The sequence below is a fragment of the Salarias fasciatus genome, chromosome 1 (assembly GCF_902148845.1).
Source record: "Salarias fasciatus chromosome 1, fSalaFa1.1, whole genome shotgun sequence".
NCBI lineage: Eukaryota > Metazoa > Chordata > Actinopteri > Blenniiformes > Blenniidae > Salarias > Salarias fasciatus.
Window position 1 is genome coordinate 40,905,826 of NC_043745.1, and position 26,026 is coordinate 40,931,851.

Here is a 26,026-nt window from a genome sequence, read left to right on the forward strand (position 1 = left end):
GAGAGGGTGAGGCGCACACACACACACACACACACACACACACACACACACACACACACACACACACTCTGGATGTCAGAGGAGGAAGCTGCTCTATAATGTGGTGTTCGCTGAAGGGCCACACTCAGCTGAGATCTTCTGCCTGCGGACCGACAGCTCTTAGAAAGCTGACCGCTATGTAAAGACACTAATGCTAATGCTAATGCTAGCTCGTGGGACTCAGATGGTTCAGATTGCCGGTTCTCCTCCTCAGGAATGTGGAATTCACTTCAGCACGAGGCCGATAGTGAAGCTAGTCCTCGTTTCAGTTACTCAAGTAATCAGTTACTAACTTGTTTTCATGGTGATCTGACACCATGCTGGGGTTGTTGCCATGGTGACGAAGCGTGGTGTGTGGTTGTCGTGGTGACGGAAATGGCCGCCCTCCTGATGGCTCTCCTCTCTTGTTTTTATTCTCCTGCCAATTGTCTGCCCGCCTCCTTCTCACTGTCGTCCAATCAGAAGCTTCCAATCTCTGCCTGCCGCCGCTGGTCCGTCCAAACGCTTCACGATTGGCCGGTACCGAGCTCTCCGACGTCGCTTTCACGTCGCTTTAATGCCGCTGAACTGCATGTCTGATTGGCTGCTGCCTCGGCACTAACAGACCCGCCCACAGGCAGTTTGTGTTCGGAGGCTCCGACGTTGAAATTGTATGGGCGAGTGGGCGGGGCTAAAACATTCAAACCTTTTAATTGGCTACAGAAAGAAGACACACCCTCCAGATGTTCGACACATTTTCCAGGAAGATGAAAGGGAGACGTTTTTAATTTCTGAAAATAACATCTGTCCCACATCACGAGTGAAGTCAGTAATGAGCCTGTCGAAACAAAACCAGTCTCACCCAGTTTTAGATCAGTCTGGAACCAGTTCAAACCAGCCTTAAACCAGTACAAACCAGTCTGAAACCAGTTCAAACCAGCCTTAAACCAGTCCACACCAGTCTGAAACCAGTACAAGACAGTCCATACCAGTTCAGACGAGTCTGAAACCAGTTCAGACCAGTCCAAACCAGTCTGAACCCAGTACAAACCAGCCCACACCAGTTCAGACCAGTCCAGATGAGTCTGAAACCAGTTCAAACCAGTCTGAAACCAGCTCAGACCGGTTCATACACCTCTTAATCCAGGTCATACCAGTCTGAAAGGAGTTCATTCCGATTCAGACCAGTTTAGACAAGTCTGAAACCAGTTCAAACCAGTCTAAAACCTGTCCACACCAGACTGAAACCAGTCTATACTGATTCAGACCAGTCCAGACGAGTAAGAAACCATTACAAACCAGTCTGAAACAGTACAAACCAGTCCATACTGGATCAGACCAGTCCAGACAAGTCTGAAAACAGTTCAAACCAGTCTGAAACCAGTCCAAACTGGTCCACACCAGTTCAGACTAGTCAAAAACCAGTCCAAACCAGTCTGAAACCAGTACAAACCAGTCTGTACCAGTTCAGACCAGTCCAGACAAGTCTGAAACAAGTTCACACCAGGCTTAAACCAGTAAGAACCAGTCCTTACCAGTTTAAACAAGTCTGAAACCAGTTCACACCTGCTTAAACCAGTCCACGCCAGTCCACACCAACCTGTAACCGGTTCAAACCAGCTCAAGGTTTTGGTGAGCTTCGAGAAGTCAGCTTGTGTTCTCTGGTTTGCCGGTTCAAATCCTGTTTCAGACCGGCGAGCAGTGCGGGTCGCTCAGCCCTCTGGTTGACACGTCCTCCAGGATCGTTTTGGGGCGGAGTCACATCTGCCCCGCCTCCCGCCATGTTTCCTCCCAACACTGACTGAACTGCCGCTGCAGCTTCTAACCTCCACTAACCTGTGACATCATCCAGGTCAACCTGTGACATCATACAGGTAAACCTGTGACGTCATCCAGGTCAACCTGTGACATCATACAGGTAAACCTGTGATGTCATCCAGGTCAACCTGTGATGTCATACAGGTCAACCTGTGACATCATACAGGTCAACCTGTGACGTCATCCAGGTGAACCTGTGACATCATACAGGTCAACCTGTGACATCATCCAGGTGAACCTGTGACGTCATGCAGGTGAACCTGTGACATCATACAGGTCAACCTGTGACATCATACAGGTCAACCTGTGACGTCATCCAGGTGAACCTGTGATGTCATGCAGGTGAGTCTGCCGTCCGGACGGCACTGCGCTCTAATCCAGCTCATCAGCTGTTAATCGACTCAGACTAACCCGTTCACACGGCGACTCCACCCGGCTCCATCAGACTCCAGGTGGAAAAGCAAACGCACACACACACACACACACACACACCGTCATGAGGAAGAGTGTTGAGTGTCTGAGACAGGAGAGAAACTCATGACCTCTGACCTCTGAGTTTGTTCTTCAGAAGGTGAAACTTACTGAGCGGTGTGACGATAAATACTAATTAATAGAATCCTGGATCAGTCACAGAAGGGCCACAGTGCTCTGGACCGGGACCACCTCTCTGGACCGGGACCACCTCTCTGGACCGGGACCACCTCTCTGGACCGGGACTACCTTTCTTAGTTTCTTTCTTTCTTTCTTTTTAACCTCATCTTGTTGTTTCAATCAGTCTTGTAAGAACCAGACGTCACAGTCATCTCTGGATGGTCCAGTGAGGTGGTCCAGCAGTGGACCAGGTGGTCTGGTGGTCCAGCAGTGGACCGGTGGTCCCGCAGTAGTCAGGTGGTCCAGCAGTAGACCAGGATGGTCTGGTGGTCCAGCAGTAGACCAGGATGGTCTGGTGGTCCAGCAGTGGACCAAGATGGTCCGGTGGTCCAGCAGTAGTCAAGTGGTCCAGCAGTAGACCGGGATGGTCTGGTGGTCCAGCAGTGGACCAGGTGGTCTGGTGGTCCAGCAGTGGACCAGGATGGTCCGGTGGTCCAGCAGTAGTCAAGTGGTCCAGCAGTAGACCGGGATGGTCTGGTGGTCCAGCAGTGGACCAGGTGGTCTGGTGGTCCAGCAGTGGACCAAGATGGTCCGGTGGTCCAGCAGTAGTCAAGTGGTCCAGCAGTAGACCGGGATGGTCTGGTGGTCCAGCAGTGGACCAGGTGGTCTGGTGGTCCAGCAGTGGACCGGTGGTCCCGCAGTAGTCAGGTGGTCCAGCAGTAGACCAGGATGGTCTGGTGGTCCAGCAGTGGACCAAGATGGTCCGGTGGTCCAGCAGTAGTCAAGTGGTCCAGCAGTAGACCGGGATGGTCTGGTGGTCCAGCAGTGGACCAGGTGGTCTGGTGGTCCAGCAGTGGACCAGGATGGTCCGGTGGTCCAGCAGTAGTCAAGTGGTCCAGCAGTAGACCGGGATGGTCTGGTGGTCCAGCAGTGGACCAGGTGGTCTGGTGGTCCAGCAGTGGACCAAGATGGTCCGGTGGTCCAGCAGTAGTCAAGTGGTCCAGCAGTAGACCGGGATGGTCTGGTGGTCCAGCAGTGGACCAGGTGGTCTGGTGGTCCAGCAGTGGACCAGGATGGTCTGGTGGTCCAGCTAATCCAGCTAGGGTCCACCAGGTAGTCCAGTCAGGGATATGTAGACCTGGTTCAGGTCCTGGTCTCTGAAGGCCTGAAGCTTGGCTCCAGCCTCCACACCGCCACCTGCTGGACCATCAGCTGCACCTGCACCGGGTTCCACCCTCCAACCAGTCAGCTGGTCTCTAACGGATCCCAGACCCAGAACCCAGCAGAACCTCAGCCTGCCTGAGGAGGAGGAGGAGGAGTGTTACAGTGAGGAAGAGGAGTGTTACAGTGAGGAAGAGGAGGAGGAGGAGTGTTACAGTGAGGAGGAGGAGGAGGAGTGTTACAGTGAGGAAGAGGAGGAGGAGTGTTACAGTGAGGAAGAGGAGTGTTACAGTGAGGAAGAGGAGGAGGAGGAGTGTTACAGTGAGGAGGAGGAGGAGGAAGAGTGTTACAGTGAGGAAGAGGAGTGTTACAGTGAGGAAGAGGAGAAAGAGTATTACAGTGAGGAAGAGGAGGAAGAGTGTTACAGTGAGGAAGAGGAGGAGGAGCGTTACAGTGAGGAAGAGGAGGAGGAGCGTTACAGTGAGGAAGAGGAGGAGTGTTACAGTGAGGAAGAGGAGGAAGAGTGTTACAGTGAGGAAGAGGAGAAAGAGTATTACAGTGAGGAAGAGGAGGAGGAGTGTTACAGTGAGGAAGAGGAGGAGGAGCGTTACAGTGAGGAAGAGGAGGAGCGTTACAGTGAGGAAGAGGAGGAAGAGCGTTACAGTGAGGAAGAGGAGGAGGAGTGTTACAGTGAGGAAGAGGAGGAGGAGTGTTACAGTGAGGAAGAGGAGGAAGAGTGTTACAGTGAGGAAGAGGAGGAGGAGTGTTACAGTGAGGAAGAGGAGGAGGAGTGTTACAGTGAGGAAGAGGAGGAAGAGTGTTACAGTGAGGAAGAGGAGGAGGAGTGTTACAGTGAGGAAGAGGAGGAGGAGTGTTACAGTGAGGAAGAGGAGGAGGAGTGTTACAGTGAGGAAGAGGAGGAAGAGTGTTACAGTGAGGAAGAGGAGGAGGAGTGTTACAGTGAGGAAGAGGAGGAGGAGGAAGAGTCTCAGAGGTCAGCCTGAAGCCGGCAGCGTCTCGCTGTGTGAACATCGTCCACTTTTAATCAGGTGGGCCGGGCCCCCCCCACTTCTGCCCCCCTCCCCCTCCCCCCCCCCCCCGTTCTGCCCCCCCCCCCCCCCCCCCCCCCCCCCTCTGCCCCCCGTCTGCCAGAAATCGCGCCGCTTCAAGACGAAGCGGGACGGCTCGGACTTCGGGAATCGTCCCATCAAACTGGCGGGAAAAGTCATCATCCAGGAGACGTCCTGCCTGCTGCCCGTCCACAAGAGTCTGGGGGACGGATACATGTGAGACACTCTGAGGGACGCTCTGAGGGACGCTCTGAGGGACACTCTGAGGGACACACTGAGGGACACACTGAGGGACACTCTGAGGGACACTCTGAGGGACACTGAAGGACACTGTGAGGGACACTGTGAGGGACACACTGAGGGACATTCTGAGGGACACTGAGGGACATTCTGAGGGACACTGAGGGACACTCTGAGGGACACTGAAGGACACTGTGAGGGACACACTGAGGGACATTCTGAGGGACACTGTGAGGGATACTGAGGGACATTCTGAGGGACACTGAGGGACATTCTGAGGGACACTGTGAGGGACACTGAGGGACACTCTGAGGGACATTCTGAGGGACACTCTGAGGGACACTGAGGGACTTTCTGAGGGACACTCTGAGGGACACTCTGAGGGACACTGAGGGACACTCTGAGGGACACTGAGGGACACTCTGAGGGACTTTCTGAGGGACACTCTGAGGGACGCTCTGAGGGACGCTCTGAGGGACACTCTGAGGGACACTCTGAGGGACACACTGAGGGACACTGAAGGACACTCTGAGGGACACTGTGAGGGACACACTGAGGGACATTCTGAGGGACACTGAGGGACATTCTGAGGGACACTGAGGGACACTCTGAGGGACACTGAAGGACACTGTGAGGGACACACTGAGGGACATTCTGAGGGACACTGTGAGGGATACTGAGGGACATTCTGAGGGACACTGAGGGACATTCTGAGGGACACTGTGAGGGACACTGAGGGACACTCTGAGGGACATTCTGAGGGACACTCTGAGGGACACTGAGGGACTTTCTGAGGGACACTCTGAGGGACACTCTGAGGGACACTGAGGGACACTCTGAGGGACACTGAGGGACACTCTGAGGGACTTTCTGAGGGACACTCTGAGGGACGCTCTGAGGGACGCTCTGAGGGACACTCTGAGGGACACTCTGAGGGACACACTGAGGGACACTGAAGGACACTCTGAGGGACACTGTGAGGGACACACTGAGGGACATTCTGAGGGACACTGAGGGACATTCTGAGGGACACTGAAGGACACTGTGAGGGACACACTGAGGGACATTCTGAGGGACACTGTGAGGGACACTGTGAGGGACACACTGAGGGACATTCTGAGGGACACTGAGGGACATTCTGAGGGACACTGAGGGACATTCTGAGGGACACTGTGAGGGACACTGAGGGACACTCTGAGGGACACTGAGGGACATTCTGAGGGACACTGAGGGACTTTCTGAGGGACACTCTGAGGGACACTCTGAGGGACACTCTGAGGGACACTGAAGGACACTGTGAGGGACACTGTGAGGGACACACTGAGGGACATTCTGAGGGACACTGTGAGGGACACTGTGAGGGACACACTGAGGGACATTCTGAGGGACACTGAGGGACATTCTGAGGGACACTGAGGGACACTCTGAGGGACACTGAGGGACACTGAAGGACACTGAGGGACACACTGAGGGACATTCTGAGGGACACTGTGAGGGACACAGGGACATTCTGAGGGACACTGAGGGACATTCTGAGGGACACTGTGAGGGACACTGAGGGACACTCTGAGGGACACTGAGGGACATTCTGAGGGACACTCTGAGGGACACTGAGGGACACTCTGAGGGACACTCTGAGGGACATGCACCTTTGTGTTTTTTTTCTCCTTCAGTCTCAATGTGAAGGACGTCCAGGAGACGTGTCAGAAGAACGGAGCGGCTGCTCTGGCGGCGGGACGGCGAGACGTGGCCAAGGTAGGACAGGGCGGAGCCTGTGTCCCTGTGTGAGGGACGGTGTGTGTCCCCATGTGTACCTGTGTGCAGGTGTGTGTGTACCTGTGTGCAGGTGTGTGTGTACCTGTGTGCAGGTGTGTGTGTACCTGTGTGTGTACCTGTGTGCAGGTGTGTGTGTACCTGTGTGTGTACCTGTGTGCAGGTGTGGGCTCTGGCCTCTGCAGCCACCAGTGAGGACCTGAGTCCAGATCCAGACCCGGACACCGAGACTCCGTGGGCCAGACATCCGTTTGGACGCCACCTGCTGGAGACTCTGTGAGACACAGCGCTGCTGTCCAGCTGGACGTGTGTGTGCCGGGGTGCGGCTGCCTGATGTGTGTGTGTGTGTGTGTGTGTGTGTGTTCGTCCTCAGGTTGGACCACTACAGTCAGATGAGTGACGTCCAGACGCTGGCCATGCTGTGCAGCGTGTTCAGGTCTCAGGCTCCGCCCCCTGACTGCTGCCTGCCGCCCCGGCCCGCCGTCTTCCCTCCGCCCCACTCCCGATATGTGAGTCCGCCGCTCGGCTCCGGGTCAGCTGGTCCGGGTCAGCTGGTCTGGTTCAGCTGGTCCGGGTCAGCTGGTCCGGTTCAGCTGGTCCGGCTCAGCTGGTCCGGGTCAGCTGGTCCGGTTCAGCTGGTCCGGGTCAGCTGGTCCGGTTCAGCTGGTCCGGGTCAGCTGGTCCGGTTCAGCTGGTCCGGTTCAGCTGGTCCGGGTCAGCTGGTCCGGTTCAGCTGGTCCGGGTCAGCTGGTCCGGGTCAGCTGGTCCGGGTCAGCTGGTCCGGGTCAGCTGGTCCGGGTCAGCTGGTCCGGGTCAGCTGGTCTGGGTCAGCTGGTCCGGCTCAGCTGGTCCGGGTCAGCTGGTCCGGCTCAGCTGGTCCGGGTCAGCTGGTCCGGGTCAGCTGGTCCGGTTCAGCTGGTCCAGGTTAGCTGGTCCGGGTCAGCTGGTCCGGCTCGCCTCTGGCGGCCGACTGTCCTCTGACTGGCTGTCCCGTCCCCCTGTGCTCCCAGCCCAGCTACACCTCCAGCTCCGTCACCTCGGGCTCGTCCACCACGTCGGACCCGGGTCCGTCCTCGTCCACGTGGACGGCAGGTGAGACGGCACGGCGCCGCCCGGGCGGGCGCTCCGCCGGCCGGTCAGCTGACCGCCGCCTCGCTCTCCTCTGCAGGGCGGGATTCAGAGCCGTGGGCGGAGTCTTCTCCGGACGACCATCGCCACGGCAACCAGGCGTACGCCGACCCCCGGGAGCGCGAGCGAGACCAACACGACATGAACAAAAGGTGAGGAGGCTCCGGCGCCGAGCCGAGGCAGTGACCTCTGACCTCTGACCCCTGACCCCCAGGCTGCTGGATCCCACCAACACGCTGCAGTTCGACGAATTCAAGAAGTGCTACGGCGAGATCCTGTACCGCTGGGGCCTGCGGGACAAGAGGGCCGACGTGCTCAAGTTCGCCTCCTGTCCGCCGGAGCCGCACAAAGGCATCGGTATGTACGTGGCGCCGCGGCGGCGGGCGGGGACAGGTTCCGCCCCCCGCCGCCACCGGACGCTGACGCTGGTTTCCTCCGCAGAGTTCGGCCTGTACTGCTGCCACTGCCGCAGCCAGGCCCGCGGCACGCAGTGCGCCGTCTGCAAGCGCCTCACCTTCCAGTGCGCCGTGTGCCACGTGGCCGTCCGCGGCTCGTCCAACTTCTGCCTCAGCTGCGGACACGGGGGACACACGGGACACATGATGGACTGGTTCAGGAGACAGGACGAGTGCCCGACCGGCTGCGGCTGCCACTGCCTGCTGCAGAGCACCTTCTGAGGACGGACCCAACACGCCCGGGGACAGGGCGGCACCGGGGACGCTCTGCGGGTCAAAACGAACACGCCCGGGGACAGGGCGGCACCGGGGACGCTCTGCGGGTCAAAACGAACATGCCCGGGGACAGGGCGGCACCGGGGACGCTGTGCTGGACAGAACGAACACGCCCGGGGACAGGGCGGCACCGGGGACGCTCTGCGGGTCAAAACGAACACGCCCGGGGACAGGGCGGCACCGGGGACGCTGTGCTGGACAAAACGAACACGCCCGGGGACAGGGCGGCACCGGGGACGCTGTGCTGGACAAAACGAACACGCCCGGGGACAGGGCGGCACCGGGGACGCTCTGCAGGACAGAACGAACACGCGCGGGGACAGGGCGGCACCGGGGACGCTCTGCACTCCTGGAAGGTTCTCTGACTTCAAGATTCTTTTCATCAAAACTTTGAAAGTGAAAAATATTGGAATAAAAAAATTAATCAGAGAAAAGTTTCCTTCTGGTTCTTTAAAGGTCAGAGGTCATCAGGGATGGACCGGATACTTCTTGTCTAGAAGCTGATCCAGGGTCACCATGCCTGCTCACCAGAACCTCACCATCCTCCATCGGTGGCTCCAGCGGCGCCGTACCGGGCTGTGGTCGCGTCCCTTCTGGGGTATATATAGTAAGGCTCTTTCCCACTAGAGTCGCCTCGGCTCCGCCCTGCACGTCTCGCTGTGGCGTCACTTCTGTCGGCCTCGGCGCTGCTCGTTTCCCATTATGCACGGTTCGGCCTTCGAGGGGGCGGAGACAAGGTCATGTCAACAGCCGCACGACGCGAACCTGAGGTGGCGTCAATTGTTATGCGACATTCGCGGGCCGCTCCCGTCTTTGACCGCCAAACCTTTTCATTTCACCCACAACAATGGACCGACTTGAGGCGCTCATGTATCTGCTGCTCAGTTTCTGGCATTTCATCAGGCACCGACGAAACGTGGCGAGAAATGGACGATCTCTAATGTCTTCACTGGTGAGGGAGCGGGCGAGGTTGCGGGCCGCGATAGCAAGAGCTGCTGAACAGCGCCGCCGGATTGAAGAAGCCTTGCGTGAGCTCATATTTGACGACCGCAGCAGAAGATCGAGGCAGTGTCGTCTCATGGTGAGTTAGCTGCAGTAGCCGTGATTTCAATCTGAAACTCGTGGTGAGTGTAATGCACTGCACCGGCAGTGGACAGCGACGTGTTTTGTGTGTTTCAGCTCGTTCGGCTGCACAGACGACGTGAGCCGTCGGTCTGGGCTTTCCCACGGTCCTCGCAGTGGTGGGATGTTATCGTTCCGGGGTTCACGAGCGCACAGTGGCTGCAGAACTTCAGGATGTCCGAGGAGGCGCTGGACTTCCTCTGCGCCAGAACACCACATTCCGCGAGTGTGTGCCTCTGAAGAAGCGAGTGGCCATCGCACTGTGGAAGCTCGCCACAGGCTCTGAGGACAGCAGCAGTGGACACCTTTTCAGAGTGAGCATCTCCACAGTGTGCAGCTGTGTGCAGGACTTTTGTGCTGCAGTCGAGGCACTTTTGATGCCGGACCTAATCTGTTTCCCTGATGCTCGGAGGTTCCAGGAAATAGCAGCCTACATGGAAAACAGGCGGGGCCTCCCACTCTGTGTGGGTGCAGTCGATGGCTCCCACATCCCCATCATGCACCACAGCACTGCCACACTGACGAACCACTAAGGCTGGCACTCGGTACTCCTGCAGGGTGTCGCTGATGGGAAGGGGATGAAAATCGGCAGTTGAGGGACGAGAACGGAGTGGAAAATCTACGGTTCCGGGGCTGAACCGTGCGGAGGACACTCCGGGTGACGCTGATGGGAAAGGGCCAGAAATGTAGGGTAGGATAGGGTAGGGTAGGGTAGGGTAGTGTAGGGTAGGATAGTGTAGGGTACGATACAGTAGTGTAGGGTAGGGCAGAATAGCGTAGGGTAGGATAGTGTAGGGTAGGGTACGATATAGTGGTGTAGGGTAGGGTTGGGAAATTGTAGGGTAGGATAGTGTAGGGTAACATATAGTAGTGTAGGGTAGGGTAGTGTAGGGTAGGATAGTGTAGGGTGGTGTAGTGTAGGGTAGGGTAGGATAGGGTAGTGTAGGGTAGGACAGTGTAGTGTATGGTAGGATAGTGTAGGGTAGAATAGGGTAGGGTAGGATAATTTAGGGTAGTGTCGGGTAGGGTAGGGTAGTGTTCGATTTGCACCATTACCAGCTTCTTTCATTACTGGCTGCCCCCCGTGTTCCACGAGCCTCTGCACCTGTAACTCTCCTAATGAAGTCGTTTCTATTCTATTCTAGTGTAGAGTAGAGCCCAGTAGTGTAGTGTAGGGTAGAGTAGTGTAGTGTAGTTTAGAGTAGTGTAGGGTAGAGTAGTGTAGTGTAGTGTAGAGTAGTGTAGTGTAGTGTAGTGTAGTGTAGCGCCCTCTACAGTACAGTAAAGTCGGGTCGGGGAAACGAGCCGTTTGATTCCACAAGTTTTATTTGAAAGGTTAAAAACAGAAGAAATGAAACTGAAGAAGACTCAAGACACACTCTTCAACCTGGACACACACACACACACACACACACATTAATTGATGGTTTCCCCCATAGGCAGCGTGGTTGTTGTTGCCATGGTAACAGAAGACAGCCACCCCTCACCTCCTGAGCAGCTCCTCCTCCTCCTCCTCCTCCTGGCTCCTCTTCAGCCCTCTGCCTCTGTGTTTCTTCTTCTTCTGTTTCTTATTCTGCAGAATAAAATCCAGACTCAGTCTGCAGCTCCTCCTCCTCCTCCTCCCCTCCTCCACCCCCCCCCTCCTCCTCCCCTCCTCCACCCCCCCCCCTCCTCCTCCTCCTCGTCCACCTCCACACCTCTATCTCCACCTCCTCCCCTCCCCTCCTCCTCTATCTCCACCTCCTCCCCTCCTCCTCCACCTCCACCTCCTCCCCTCCTCCACCCCCCCCTCCTCCTCCTCCTCGTCCACCTCCACACCTCTATCTCCACCTCCTCCCCTCCTCCTCCACCTCCACCTCCTCCCCTCCCCTCCTCCCCTCCTCCACCCCCCCCTCCTCCTCCTCCTCCTCCTCGTCCACCTCCACACCTCTATCTCCACCTCCTCCCCTCCCCTCCTCCTCTATCTCCACCTCCTCCCCTCCTCCTCCTCCTCCTCCTCCTCCTCCCCTCCCCTCCTCCCCTCCCCTCCTCCTCCACCTCCACCTCCTCTCCTCCTCCTCTACCTTCTTCTCCTTCTTGTGTTTGTGCTGCTTGTGGTTCTTCTGTTTCTTCGCTTTGCGCCTCCTGCTCTGCGCCTCCTCCTCCTGACTGACGGCGGCTCCTCCCCCTGAGGAGGACAACGGCTCTTGAGTCCTCCTGCTCGCAGTTAGCGGTTAGCTTAGCAAAGAGGAGGCGGCAGGACTCACCAGGAGCTGCTGAAGGAGGCGGTAGCTTCGGGCCAAACTCCTCCTGCTGCTCCTCCTTCAGGGAGGAGGGAGGAGGCGTGGCGGCTGTGAGAGGAGAAACCCGTTAAAGACACACTCCAGAGACATGAGACACACCTCCAGAACCGGGACCCAGAACCGCGACCCAGACCACGCACTCAGACCTGATAGCTGGGAGGAGGTGGCGGCGGTGGAGGAGGTGGCGATGGAAGAGGAGGTGATGGTGAAAAGGTTCAGTGGCTGTGTGTTGGACTGTCCCCCCTCCTCCTCCTGCTCCTGCTCCTCCTCCTCCGATGAGGAAGACTCGTCATCTGAGGAGCCCTCAAAGATGGCCTTAAAGAGATCCATGGGAGGCCTGGTCTCCTCCTGCTCCTCCTCCTGCTCCTCCTCCTCCTGAGCTTCTTCCTGTGAAGAGAAACAGAAGCTGGTTCTGAGTCGCTCCTCTGGATCTGGTCTCAGATCATCTGGTAAAAGGTCTCAGACCAGCACAGGTTCTAACCTCAGAACCACTGAGAACCGGTCCGATTCCAGACTCCGTACCTCTGGCTTTTTACGTGAAGTCAGGCTGCTGCTCACAGCAGGAGGTCCAGCAGGAGGTCCAGCAGGAGGTCCAGCAGGAGGCCCAGCAGGAGGCCCAGCAGGAGGCCCAGCAGGAGGCCCAGCAGGAGGCCCAGCAGGAGGCCCAGCAGGAGGTCCAGCAGGAGGCCCAGCAGGAGGCCCAGCAGGAGGTTCACTCAGCTGAGCGCTCCTCTGCTCCACATCCCACCTGGACTTCTTCAAGGAGTCTGGAGGCTTTGGAGGAGCTGAGGAGGAGCAGGAGGAGGAGTTAGAGGGGGAGGAGCTACAGGGCAGGAGCCATCGGGGAAGGAGCTACAGGGGAGAACTTAGAGGAGGAGCTAGATGGGGAGGAGGAGCTAGAGGAGGAGGAGTTAGAGGGTGAGGAGGAGCTAGAGGGAGGAGGAGTTAGAGGAGCTAGAGGAGGAGCTAGAGGGGGATAAGTTGGGAAGAGCTAGAGGAGGAGGAGCTAAAGGGGAGGAGCTAAAGGGGATACAGGAGCTAGCGGGGGCTGAGCTAGAGGAGGAGGAGGAGCTACAGGAGCTAAAGGGGGAGGAGCTATAGGACCTAGAGGGGAGGAGTTAGAGGGGGAGGGGCTTACAGGAGCTGGAGGGGGGAGTTGGAGGAAAGTCAAAAGGGGAGGAGCTACAAGAGGAGGCGCTAGAGGAGATGGAGCTGGAGGGGGAGGAGTCAGAGGAGGAGCTGCAGGAGTCAGGGAGGAGTTAGAGGGGGGGAGCTAGAGGAGGAGTGAGAGGAGGAGCTAGAGGAGGAGGAGCTACAGGAGCTAGAGGGAAGGACTTAGTGGAGGAAAAGTTAGAGGGGAGGAGCTACAGGAACTGGAGGGGGAGGAGCTAGAGGAGATGGAGCTAGAGGAGGAGGAGCTTGGGGGAGGAGATAGAGGAGGAGCTAGAGGGGGAGTCGTCAGAGGGGGAGGAGCTACAGGAGGAGGCATTGGAGGGGAGGAGCTTGAGGAGCTAAAGGGGAGGAGTTATAGGGGGAGGAGCTAGAAGAGGAGGAGCTAAAAAGGAGGAGCTAGAGGGGAGGAGTTAGAGGAGGAAAAGTTAGAGGGCAGGAGCTACAGAGGCCAGAGGGGGAGGAGCTACAGAGGCCAGAGGGGGAGGAGCTACAGAGGCCAGAGGGGGAGGAGCTACAGAGGCCAGAGGGGGAGGAGCTACAGAGGCCAGAGGGGGAGGAGCTACAAAGGCCAGAGGGGGAGGAGCTACAAAGGCCAGAGGGGGAGGAGCTACAGGAGCCAGAGGGGGAGGAGCTACAGGAGCCAGAGGGGGAGGAGCTACAGAAGAGCTACAGAGGCCAGAGGGGGAGGAGCTACAGGAGCCAGAGGGGGAGGAGCTACAGAGGCCAGAGGGGGAGGAGCTACAGAGGCCAGAGGGGGAGGAGCTAAACTCACCAGCTGTCTCTTGGTTTTCGTTCACAGTCAGAAAGTTAAAAACTGAAAATTTGTCTCTCTTGACTTTAGGAAGTCCAACGATCCCCGAGCTGGAACGAACACACACACACACACACACACACACTGGGGTCATCGTGTGTCTGAGTGTGTGACTGTGTGGGGGTGTGTGGTTACCGTGGAAACGGGTGGGGGACGTTGAACCTCTTGCAGAGCAGCTTGTCCGGATGCCACTCCAGCGTCTCTCTGGTCATGGCTCCAAACAGCTTCATCCTCACCGCGTCCCGTTTGTCCCCCTCGTCTCCCTGACGACCACCGGGACACACCGGGACACACCGTCACCACAGTGTGTGTGTGTGTGTGTGTGTGTGTGTGTGTGTGTGTGGCAGGGTGCCGTCCTCCCACCTCCTGGTCCCGGTTCACTTCCACCGTGTCTTGGTCGTCCTCCCGCCGTCCCCGGGTGAAGCGGGACGACAGCGAGGACGAGGACGGACGGTACAGGATGGACGCCCGGACGAACTCCTCCCGCTCCCGGCCGCGCTCCCACTCCGTCATGGACGGGTCCAGACTCTGGTCCAGAGCATCTGGGGACAGAGCGGCGTGAGGACAGCGCCGGAGGACGAGAGCGAGACGCAATCAGAGGACGAGACGCAACCAGAGGGCGAGACGCAATCAGAGACTGAGGACCAGACACCGATAAAGAGGTTCTGGTTCTGGCCGGTCTGCTTAAAGAGTCTGGTTCTGTTTGGCCTGGTCCTGGCTGGTCTGGTCCTGGCTGGTCTGGTGAAGAGTCTGGTCCTGGCTGAACTGCAGTGCATGCTGGGAGCCTCTCACCGCTGTGTCCCTGCTTCAGGCGGGTCAGGTAGTCCTCGTATCGGGCCTGTTTGCTCGGGTTCTTCTCGAACGGTCTGAAGGTCTGGGAGGACTCGGGGACGCCCCGCCAGGCCGCCAGGGCGTCCCGCTGCTGCTGCTGCTGGAAGTCGACCGACACCCCCCCGGGGACCGCCGCCCCCCCGGGGACCGCCGTCTGGGGATCCTGGGTTCTGGAGGACAGGTTCCGCCTGCTGAGCAGGCGCTGCCGGTCTGCAGGTCTCAGCAGGTCCAGAACTGAGGCGGGTCCTGAAAGAACAGGTCTTTATCAGGTTCAGGGGTCAGCCTGTGGGGGGTGTCAGCCTCGAGGGGACTCCTCTTCAGTACCCGTCAGGACGTCCTCTCCCAGCAGCGCCCCCCTCTGGCCGCTGTGGAGCTGGTGGCGGCCCCCCTGCTGGGGCTCCTCGGGGACCATGTGGCCCCTGGATGTCCTGAGGGCCTGGGCCAGCGCCGGACTGACGGAGGACAGCATGGACACGTCCAAGGACGGGGGGAAACGACGGACTGGACGGAAGTTCCGGGGCAGAACGGGGGGAGGGAAGACCTGTGGAGACAGTCCGAGACGACGAGACGGAGACAGTGAGACGGAGACGGAGACGGCGAGACGGAGACAGTGAGACGAAGTGGCGAGTCATCAGACATACTTACCGTCTCCTGGGCCGGGGGTTTCTGGGCCAGCGTGAATCCCTCCAGGATTTTTCCGACGTAGGAAGCGTCTCTGCTCCGTTCTGCTCAGACGAAGACAGAATCAGAACACGATTAACCAATCACCACAAGACGAGCGGCCCAGCCAATCAGAGGCACAGAGCGACACAGAGCCCAGCCAATCAGAGGCGCAGAGCGACGCAGAGCCCAGCCAATCAGAGGCACAGAGCGACGCAGAGCCCAGCCAATCAGAGGCACAGAGCGACGCAGAGCCCAGCCAATCAGAGGCGCAGAGCGACGCAGAGCCCAGCCAATCAGAGGCGCAGAGCGACGCAGAGCCCAGCCAATCAGAGGCACAGAGCGGCCCTGACTTCTACTCTCTGTGTGCTCAGTCACAAAGGAGGGGGGCTAGCCATGATGCTAATGGGGCTAGTCCTCCTGGTCCTGGTCCAGACCCCACCCCCCCACCCACCTGTCCTCCGGGTGTACTGCTGGGGGGCGGTCCATCCGTACAGACCGTCTCCTGGCTCCTCCCCCCCCAGCACCGTGTCGTAGCGGGACATGGAGTCCCGGTGGTAGACCTCTTCATCGTCGTCATCCTCCAGCGCGCCTAGCCCAAATGCCTAGGGGTCAAAGGTCAGATGCAGATGGCGTCAGGGCCATCGACTCCCCCCCTTCCCCCGCCCTCACCTGTCCGCAGTGATCTCACCTGCCCGGCCACGCCCCCTCTCCTGGTGCTGCCGGTTCCTCCAAACAGGCTCCGCCCCTCATCCTGCGGTCTGAACAGCTGGATGTGTTCCGGGAGCCCGGGGCCCATTAGGGCCCGGCCCGGGTCCAGACCCTGATAGCCCAGACCCTGCAGACCCAGCCGGGGGCTGAAGTCCATCGGGGTAACGTCTTTTGGGGCAAAGGTCACGTTCTCAGGGGCAAACTCCTCCTCATCGCCCTGATGAAGAGAGCAGTGCTGAACACACACTTCAACAACTATCAGCATGATGAGCAGTGACCTCTGACCTCTGAGTCCTCCGAGCCGGCTGGTCCAGAACCAGGATCTGTGAGGAAGACCAACGCAGTGAGACCTGAGTGGTCCACTTAAGAGACCACAGACAACCAGAGGAGACACCGGAGACACTCGGACACCTGCCGCTGCTCTTTAGGGCTGCCACCATTGGTCGCTTAATCACGATTATGTCGACTATTAAAATCATCGATGACTTGTTTAATAGTCGACGAGTCTTTTTTTTTTGTCTCAAAACTGTCTGCCTTTCTGTGTTTGACACACAAGCGCAGTCGTGTCAGCCGCGACGACGCCAGACTGGTGTCATGGCCGCCCGGCAGCAGCGGAGCTCCAGACTGTGGGAGCTAGAGTTGGGCGGTATCCAAATTTTGATACCGTCATACCGTCTCCACATTTCACCCCGGTATCCGGTGTTATTACCACGACTAATTAAATTAAAAAATTATAACTCAAGGCTCAGACAGCATCACCAAACTGCTGGCTGGTCCCTACACCGTTCAGAAACTGAAAACCAAACACTAATAATGAAAGAACAACAACATAATGTGCAAAATATTAACAACTTGTATCAGCAACAGCTTAAAAAGTGCAAATACAACAAACAATTAACACAACCATCCAGAACAGTTTTTGCGCAGAATGCGCCGCGCACACATCAACTAAATTAAAATCACAACCTCAACAACTTTTAATGACAAAAAAGAGCAGCTTCTAAAAAGGTGTAAATACAACAAACAATTAAACTAACCTGACATCCAGAGCAGCTGCAGAATGCGCCGCGCACATCAATTAAATTCAATCACCTTCGTATTGCACAATTTACAAACTGCCTCGTCAGCACACCGCTCTCCCTTCTCGTTAGCTCGGAACCCGAAATACTGCCGGTCCGCTGCAGTCCTGGTCTACTTTGGGACCAGGTCACTGCCTGAGTGACTCGCCATCTTTCTCCTGCTCGCTCTCTCTCTCTCTCTCTCTCACTCTCTCGCTGTCACGTGATGATGTCATGTTCATAAACTTCATCAAAAGTCTCCAAAAGTAAACTCCTGTGGAAGTAAAACTGAAAATTCAACCACATATAAGAGCTGCTGGACAAAGAATCATTTTTAGGCATTGAATAAATTATATTTTATATTTAATCCTTATCTTCTATATAAGTGCACTGCATTTTTTTTCAATGACGGTATTGAAACTGATACCGTTGCTTCTGAAAGACACCGCCGGTACACCTTATTACCTTATCACCGCCCAGCCCGAGTGGGAACATGACAAGAAATCCTCAGAGAAAAGTGCAGTGCAGCATCTGCAGGACAGAACCGGCCTTCCCCGGCAGCACAACAGCGATGGATGAGCAGCCGGAACAGAAGCACGTCGTGGCTCGGGACAACGATGACTGACCGTCGTCTCGGTAAGCTAATAATATTAGCATAGAGGGCTAACTTGCTATTTACTCATAGCTGTCAACGTTAACATTAGCGGTGACGTTTTGACTCATTAGCTGCCGTTAGCACACATTTCATGTTTTCTGTAACGTTCTAACAGTGATGTGTTTTAATAAGAAGTGACGTCGCGCTGATGTTTTCTACCGTTATGTTTCAGAGCTTCACCCCATCGGAGCGGATTCTCTCTGCAGCAGAACATCTGCTCCCAGAGAGAGCAGCCTGTCTCCAGCATGTAGAAATGCTGACTGTCCTGGCGGTGAACCAGAGCCCTGTGGAGTTTGGGGTTATGTAGAGTCAGAGTGGAATAAAGTTGGATACAGTTGAGCACTGAACACAAAATGCACTTTTGTTTTGAGTCAGTGAGACGAAAGCTTCAATAGTTCCGGAGTTACAGGTGCCTGCCTGATTGTTGCTGTGCTTGATCCCAAACACAAATTAAGAAAAAAATTAATATGAAGGATTTATTTTTGTGTTGTTTAGGCAAGTGCCTTTTCCTTATTTTACTCAAGTATTTGCACTTTATGGTACACAGTTAAACAAGTGTTTGTTGAATATTTCAATAAAGGTTTAATGAACTCTCATCTGAATTGTCTTTATTTTTAGTTAGAAATGAATATACCTTAAACACTTAAAGCTGAAATCTAATTGTGGCTAGATAAGAGCAGCTTCATGGTGGTGCGATAAACTGTTTTACTTTAATTTATATATGATGCGATTAGTCGACTAATCGAAAAAATAATCAGTGATTAGTCGACTACCAAAATAATTGTTTGTGGCAGCCCTACTGCTCTTCACCTGCCGCTGCTCTCCACCTGCCGCTGCTGCTCTTCACCTGCCGCTGCTGCTCTCCACCTGCCGCTGCTCCTCTCCACCTGCCGCTGCTGCTCTCCACCTGCCACTCCTCTTCACCTGCCGCTGCTCCTCTTCACCTGCCGCTGCTGCTCTTCACCTGCCGCTGCTGCTCTCCACCTGCCGCTGCTCCTCTTCACCTGCCGCTGCTCCTCTTCACCTGCCGCTGCTGCTCTCCACCTGCCGCTGCTCCTCTTCACCTGCCGCTGCTCCTCTTCACCTGCCGCTGCTGCTCTCCACCTGCCGCTGCTCCTCTTCACCTGCCGCTGCTGCTCTCCACCTGCCGCTGCTGCTCTTCACCTGCCGCTGCTCTTCACCTGCCGCTGCTGCTCTCCACCTGCCGCTGCTGCTCTTCACCTGCCGCTGCTGCTCTCCACCTGCCGCTGCTGCTCTCCACCTGCCGCTGCTGCTCTTCACCTGCCGCTGCTGCTCTTCACCTGCCGCTGCTGCTCTCCACCTGCCGCTGCTCTTCACCTGCCGCTGCTCTTCACCTGCCACTGCTGCTCTTCACCTGCCGCTGCTCTTCACCTGCCACTGCTCTTCACCTGCCACTGCTCTTCACCTGCTGCTGCCGCTCTTCATCTGCCGCTGCCGCTTTTCACCTGCCGCTGCTCTCCACCTGCCACCGCTCTCCACCTGCCGCCACTCTTCACCTGCCGCTGCCGCTCTTCACCTGCCGCTGCCGCTCTTCACCTGCCGCTGCCGCTCTTCACCTGCCGCTGCTCTTCACCTGCTGCTGCTCTCCACCTGCCGCTGCTCTTCACCTGCCGCTGCCGCTCTTCACCTGCCGCTGCTGCTCTCCACCTGCCGCTGCTCTTCACCTGCCGCTGTTCGCCTGTCGTCGCTGCTCCCATACCAACGACTACGTGTTTCCAGGTGTGGAGCAGATGAACATGGCTACGTACAGGCGGTCTGGCGGCGAGCTTTCCTCTTCACGCGGGGTCCCACGCCCTGACCCTCCCTCCAGCCCATCCTCCTCAGCAGCTCCACCCCGACGCTCGACCTGGGACACAAATCCAGCACAGCACACGGTTTATGAGTCAGTCGACCGATTCCAACTGGGTTTTTGTCAGTCTCCCTGTGCTTTGTAATGTGGACTATGAGTAAGCGGGCGGAGCCAATCGACAAGAAGTTATTTCGGTGAGAAGTTACTGATGTCTTTGTTTCAGAACTTTATTAAATTGCTATTAATCCCTACAGTCCAGCAGAGAATGTGTTAATTGTTGAAGCTAACTATGGAAAGAGGAAGAAAGAGACAGCTTATTGGTCGATCACCATTATTTGTCTGAGGCCCGTCTGTACCTGGCGGGGGAGATGAGCTCCTCCAGCAGAGTGTCTCCGGGAATCAGGGCAGCCTGCGAGCTCACCGCCTTCTTCTTCTCTGCCGCCGCGTCCCTGTGGCTGGACGAAAACTCCTCGCTCCGCAAGATCTGAGAGGGGGCGATGCCGTGCTCACCAAAGTCCTGAGACACCGCCGCGGCGAGGACAAGAGCAAGGACATCATCACCAAAACGGACATCATTGACAAGAAGGACATCATCAACAAAATGGGCATCATCAACAACAAGACCAGCAACACGACCAACATCAGCAATAAGAACAACAGCAATAACATCATCAACAAAAAGAACATCCTCAACGGTAAGAACAGCAACAGCAGGACAAGAACAAGAACATCATCAACAAGGACATCATCATCAGCAGGATAAGAGCAACAAGGACATAATCAACAGCAAGAGCAAGAACATCAACATGACCAACATCAACCATAAGAACAACAGCAAGAACATCAACAACAACAACATGACCAGCAACAGTAAGGACAAGAACGAAGACAAGCACAACAAGAACATCATCAGCATCATCAACAATAAGAACAGCAAGAACAACAACAACATCAACAACATCAAGAACATCCTCAAGTGTGACATCATCAACAAGAGCAACCTTGACAGTAAGAACGGCAAGAACAACAACAGCAAGACCATCATCAAGAACAACTGGAAGGTCTTGATGAGGCGAGGGAGTGAGGTGGGTCTGATCTCTGCACCACGTTCCTACAGGCCGTTCGACTGTGACTAGGTGGCGCCAGAGAGCTCGTCTGGCAGTGACGGGTTCTCTGTTCCGTTTTAAGAAAAGCTTGGCCGGCCAGGATGGGCTGCCGGCTGTGTCGAGGCCCGGACCACCGCCAGGGGTCTCCGACAACACCGGCAGTAACACAACAACAACTACAACACCAGCATCAGCAACAACAACACAACACCACCAGCATCAGCAGCAACACTACAACAACACAACACCAGCGTTAGCAACAACAACACAATAGCAACAACAACACCAGCATCAGCAGTAACACAACAACACCGGCAACATCAGAAACAACAATACAACAACGGCAACAACAACACAACAATAACACAACAACAACACAACAACAACACCAGCAACAACAACACCAGCATCAACGGGAGGAATGCAACAACAACACAACAACACCAGCAACAACACAATAATAACACCAGCATCAGCAGTAACACAACAACACAACACCAGAATCATCAGCAAGAACAATACAACAACAGCACAACAGCACAACAACACAACAATAACACAACAATAACACCAGCATCAGCAGTAACACCACAACACAACACAATACCAGCATTAGCTGTAACACAACAACTACACAACAACACCAACATCAGCTGTAACACAACAACACAACAACAACACCAGCATCAGCAGGAAGAACGCAACAACACAACAATAAAGCCAGCATCAGCAGTAACACAACAACAACAAAACAATACCAGCAACAACACCGGCATCAGCTGCAATACATCAACAACTACACAACAGCATCAGGAGGAGGAACCTAACAACAACAACACAACAATAACACCACAGGGGGGTACTGCACAAAAGCAGGATAAAAACATCCAGGATAAATGAAAATGCGCGGCTTCAGTCAGCCCAGTCGGTGTTTTCTCAGATTAATCAGTTGCACGTTTGCCGAGCCAGGATGAAAAGACGCGGCTTCCTCCAGCCCGGTGAGGAGCATCAGGATCAGTGCGAGTTCACGGCGTTCTTCAGAAGACCACGACATCGATCACAGAATCACAGATTGAAAATGGAACAAGGACGAGTGTCTTCCTTCACACAGGACGAGCAGCAGTGTGGACTGTACCGCGGCTGTGGGGGGGCTCACTGAAAAAGGGGGGGCCCCAGAGCGAGGACTTTACACAAAACACGTCCATTAATATCACTCCATATATTCCAGCCTGTACGTCTGCTTTAAGTGACGTTATTGGCATAGCGCCCCCACGCTTCAATGGTGGGGACAGGTACTGCATGCAGGCCGCAGCTTTATTAAAGGAATACTCCACCCAAAAAACGATTTGGCCTCATTTTCTACTCACCCTCATGCTGAGAAACACTCTGAAGCATTTTTTTGACGTTTCAAATGCAGTTGGAGATGTTTGGGGATTTTCGTTGCCACCAAACAGGGACCGACAGAGCCCGACAGAAAAAACGGTCCATAAAATCCACAAAACGTTCCCATTTTCCTTCATACTGCTCGTCCGCTGTAATCCAAGTGTCCTGAGCGGTAACGTCCATAATTAATTCTTAACGAGGTCATTTAGTATATTTTGAGAGCGTAAACAGTGCGCTCTCGTACAGCTCAGGTGCATGTCTGCGCGCACCCTGAACTACGGAAGCCTCGGCAGACCAAGCCAGACGAATTCAAAGCTTTAAAACAGCAGCCAATCACTTTTGTGATTGTCCACAGCTCGGTCACTCACAGCAGAATATAAACAGCGGAACTTCTTCTTCTACGCTTGCTATTTAGAAAAGCAGTCGCTGAAAGCGCCAAGCGTCTGGCTTGGTCTGCCGCGGCTTCCGTAGTTCAGGGTGTGCGCGCAGACACACTGGAGCAGTAGAGAGAGCACTGTTTGAGCTCTTAAAATGTACTAAATTACCTCGTTAAGAATTAATTATGGACGTTACCCGCTCAGGACTCTTGGATTACAGCGGACGAGCAGTATGAAGGAAAATGGACACGTTTTGTGGACTTTATGGACCGTTTTTTCTGTCGGGCTCTGTCGGTCCCTGTTTGTTGACAACGAAAGTCCCCAAACATCTCCAACTGCATCTGAAACGTCAAAAAAATGCTCCAGAGTGTTTCTCAGCATGAGGGTGAGTAGAAAATGAGGCCAAATCGTTTTTTGGGTGGAGTATTCCTTTAAAGTGAAACAGTGACGCTCAGATCAGACACTAGAAATGGCCTAATTCTGCATATGATCCATGATTATGATCATACAGAAATAATAATAATAAAATACAGGAAATACACGGGGGAAACAGCATTTTGCCAATATTTAGGATATTTATTCAAGAAAATTTCAGCTCTGTGTCGTGTTCTCTGTTGAATCAGCTGTTCTCCTGCTGTGTTCTGTTCCATCCCTCATCTGTCATGAAGAACAAACCAGAAAAGAACCTGCAGCAGCTGAAAACCAGACATAAAAATATTCTGCAGTCTGGTCGGTTACTTAAGTGTAGCTCAAAGAGCAGTTATCAAATGAAGTGATGAATCTGTTTCTTCTGAGAATGAATTTCTGTCTGATTTTAGCCGTTAAAAGAGTGGAGTCAGAATGATGTGGGACCGTTCACTCCTGAAGCTGGAGTCCTGAAATAGGAGGATTTTCCTATTTTCAGGAGACAGTTAAGACCAACAGATGCTGTCTGTTATACTGTGTCCATTTCAGTGGTGTGAGACTTTTATTTTTCCTTTGTTTCTCATTTTACTCATTGTGGAGCTTCAGGGTTGTTTTATTTTATTTCTTATTCTTTATTTTCTACATCAGTGTGGTTTAGTACCAGTTTCATCAAGGTTTTTTTTTCCATTGTCTTTACAATGATTGTGAACCTTTTATTGTAGGACTTGTATTAATAAAGAAAGGATTCTGAAACGTCTGTGCTGAAACTTATGTTGGTCTTCATATAATCTGAGCAACAAAATAATCCTAAAGTCAACCAGACCCTGCAGATGCAGCGACTACAGTAATAAGATTTGGCTGCAGGAGGATTAAATGATGTAATGTGTGGAAAAATCAAGGAAATGCTGTAAGCCACGCCCACTTCTCACATTGTTGACAGCAGTTTAATCTGATCCTGGTAGTTATCCTGCTGTGGAGCAGCGAGCTGCAGAGGATAGATCACCATGGTGACTGGTCCGGGATCAACTTGGCCAGCTTTTGTGCAACAGACTAGAGGATAACTTCATCCAGGATCACCACAGGATCACCACAGGATCACCACAGGATCACCACAGGATCACCACAGGATCGCCACAGGATCACCACAGAATCACCAGTTTGCTGGCTTAATCCCTTATCCTGGTTTTGTGCAATACCCCCCAGCATCAGCATTAACACAACAACACCAGCAACATCAACACAACAACACAACAATAACACCAGCGTCAGTTGTAAAGGCCTCAGTATACTCCCCCGTCGCTGCGACGGCGTTCCTACGACGTCTACAGCGTAGCCCTACGTCGGGGCTACGGCGGGGCTTGACGTGCACCTCCCAAAAATCGTGACTTCGCGTCGAGGCGACGCATGGTGACGTGAACGTCGAGGGCTGTGATTGGTCCGCTTTCGCGTTGTTTATAGAATAAAGTAGAACTCACCCGGAATGCTTTTCTGATCCGAGCAGAGCTTCAGGAGAAATTTAGATCCAGAATCCCTGTACTGTTAGCAGTGTTAGCACTGCTAGCAGACGGGGCTGTGTGTAGAGCTGCTCCTCAAACGGCTTTAATCGTCCAAAAGCTCATTAGTTTCAGCAACATGTCCTCCTGGTCCCTCAGCCTGTCCTCCTCCACAGCCCGGGTCCAGATATGTCATATATGCAGATATATGTTCAGTAAGAAGTGCAGCGTGTCTAGACATCTATGTCTATAGAGCTATGTCTAGATAACTATGTCTAGATATCAATGTGTATAGATCTATGTTTATAGATCTATGTCTCGGTAAAGCCGGAGCTACGGAAGCCGCATTGTTGTTGTGACTGCCGATTGCGAAACAAAGACACCGCCACGCCCCCTAGCGGCTTGGCGGTGAAATTGCAGAGGAGGGCGTTCCCTTGACGCAGAAGCAAGATATGTTCAGTGGCGGCGTAGGAACGGCGTCGCTGCGACGGAGAAGCATTCTGAGGCCTTAACACAACAACAACACCATCAGCAATAAGAACACAACAACACCAACAACACCAACAGGTACAACAGGAAAGTAAATTGTCTCGCCGACCGTCTCACCTCCTCATCCATGAAGTCTTCCGGTCGGGCATGATGCTTCTCTGCTTTCTGTTGCCGTGACGACACAAACGTGGATGGAGTCCAACCTACAGACAGGAGAGCACAGGCAGACAGGTCACCATGGCAACAGCATAGCAACAGGGCTGGAGACACACACACACACACACTACTCTACTGTCAGGACGGAGGTCAGGCTGGGGGACATGAGAGACCTGGGGGACATGTTGGACGTGTGTCAGGACGCTGACTGACCTTCCTTCGACCCCACCGTGTTGAAGTACCCAGCGGAGAAGCCTCCAGTGAACGCTCCGTGGAACCGCTGGTAACGTCCTCGCTCGTCCTTCACCGTCTGCTCGTGCAGTGGGACAGGCTTCCTGGGAGCCTCGTCTACAGAGACAGACAGAGACGGGGACAGAGGGACAGCGATACAGAGAGAGAGAGAGAGAGAGAGAGAGAGAGAGAGAGAGTGAGGGACAGAGAGAGAGGGGCAAAGGGACAGAGAGGAACAGGTAGAGACAGGGACAAAGGGACAGAGAGAGAGGGACAGGCAGAGAGAGGGACAGAGAGAGAGAGCGAGAGTACAGACAGAGACAGGGACACAGAGAGAGACAGAGAAACAGGTAGACAGAGAGAGACGCTTCAACAACAGTCTTATTAAACCTCTCTCAACAATTATTAAATAAGTCAATAAAATTCCTCCGGTTCGCGGTACAAACGGCAAATCAAATTGAACTTTTACTGTGTGTAGTGAGCTAGCAGCAGCTAGCCGCTCGCAGCTAGCAGCAGCTAGCCGCTAGCCGCGTTAGCCGCTAGCTGCGGGTTAAGCTTCACGGAAACAGTCAGAGGACGAAAGACGGAGCAGGTCCGTAGAAACGAGCATAAACATGAGGTCCACCTTCCTCCAGCGGCTCCAGCGGAGTCCCGAAAGACACGAAGTCCTCCTCGCTGTCGCTGTTCGGCATGCTGGACGAGAAATGTACGGAAGACACAAACGCAAAACACGTATGGCGGCC

General features: G+C 54.7%; 2 protein-coding genes across 4 annotated transcripts in view; one reads left to right on the forward strand and one right to left on the reverse strand.

Annotated features, from left to right (window-relative positions):
* Positions 1 to 8,819, forward strand: part of wdr59 (WD repeat domain 59) — a 20,166-nt gene extending 11,347 nt beyond the window's left edge. The window contains exons 18-27 of one of the 3 annotated variants that reach the window (XM_030088506.1): positions 1 to 6; positions 502 to 558; positions 4,741 to 4,874; positions 6,572 to 6,653; positions 6,835 to 6,947; positions 7,045 to 7,180; positions 7,682 to 7,763; positions 7,840 to 7,951; positions 8,014 to 8,156; positions 8,241 to 8,819. The exon at positions 1 to 6 is cut by the window's left edge and continues 148 nt beyond it. In XM_030088506.1, coding sequence (XP_029944366.1) covers positions 1 to 6; positions 502 to 558; positions 4,741 to 4,874; positions 6,572 to 6,653; positions 6,835 to 6,947; positions 7,045 to 7,180; positions 7,682 to 7,763; positions 7,840 to 7,951; positions 8,014 to 8,156; positions 8,241 to 8,476 — 1,101 coding nt within the window. In that variant the 3' untranslated portion in view covers positions 8,477 to 8,819. Of the gene's footprint in view, positions 7 to 501; positions 559 to 4,740; positions 4,875 to 6,571; positions 6,654 to 6,834; positions 6,948 to 7,044; positions 7,181 to 7,681; positions 7,764 to 7,839; positions 7,952 to 8,013; positions 8,157 to 8,240 lie in introns of those variants that run through there. The other 2 variants (XM_030088512.1, XR_003931281.1) reach the window with 2 other exon arrangements.
* Positions 8,820 to 10,732: 1,913 nt separating this feature from the next.
* gpatch1 (G patch domain containing 1) lies at positions 10,733 to 26,026 on the reverse strand. Its single transcript, XM_030088528.1, has 19 exons — positions 25,909 to 26,026; positions 25,266 to 25,400; positions 25,014 to 25,099; positions 20,000 to 20,160; positions 19,603 to 19,700; positions 16,406 to 16,443; positions 16,101 to 16,337; positions 15,864 to 16,014; positions 15,395 to 15,474; positions 15,074 to 15,290; positions 14,711 to 14,995; positions 14,282 to 14,460; positions 14,054 to 14,181; positions 13,880 to 13,968; positions 12,457 to 12,719; positions 12,081 to 12,321; positions 11,899 to 11,982; positions 11,716 to 11,819; positions 10,733 to 11,225 (listed from the first exon to the last, which is right to left on the reverse strand). The coding sequence occupies exons 1-19, from the start codon at positions 25,973 to 25,975 to the stop codon at positions 11,136 to 11,138; spliced, it is 2,733 nt and encodes a 910-aa protein (XP_029944388.1). The 5' UTR covers positions 25,976 to 26,026; the 3' UTR covers positions 10,733 to 11,135.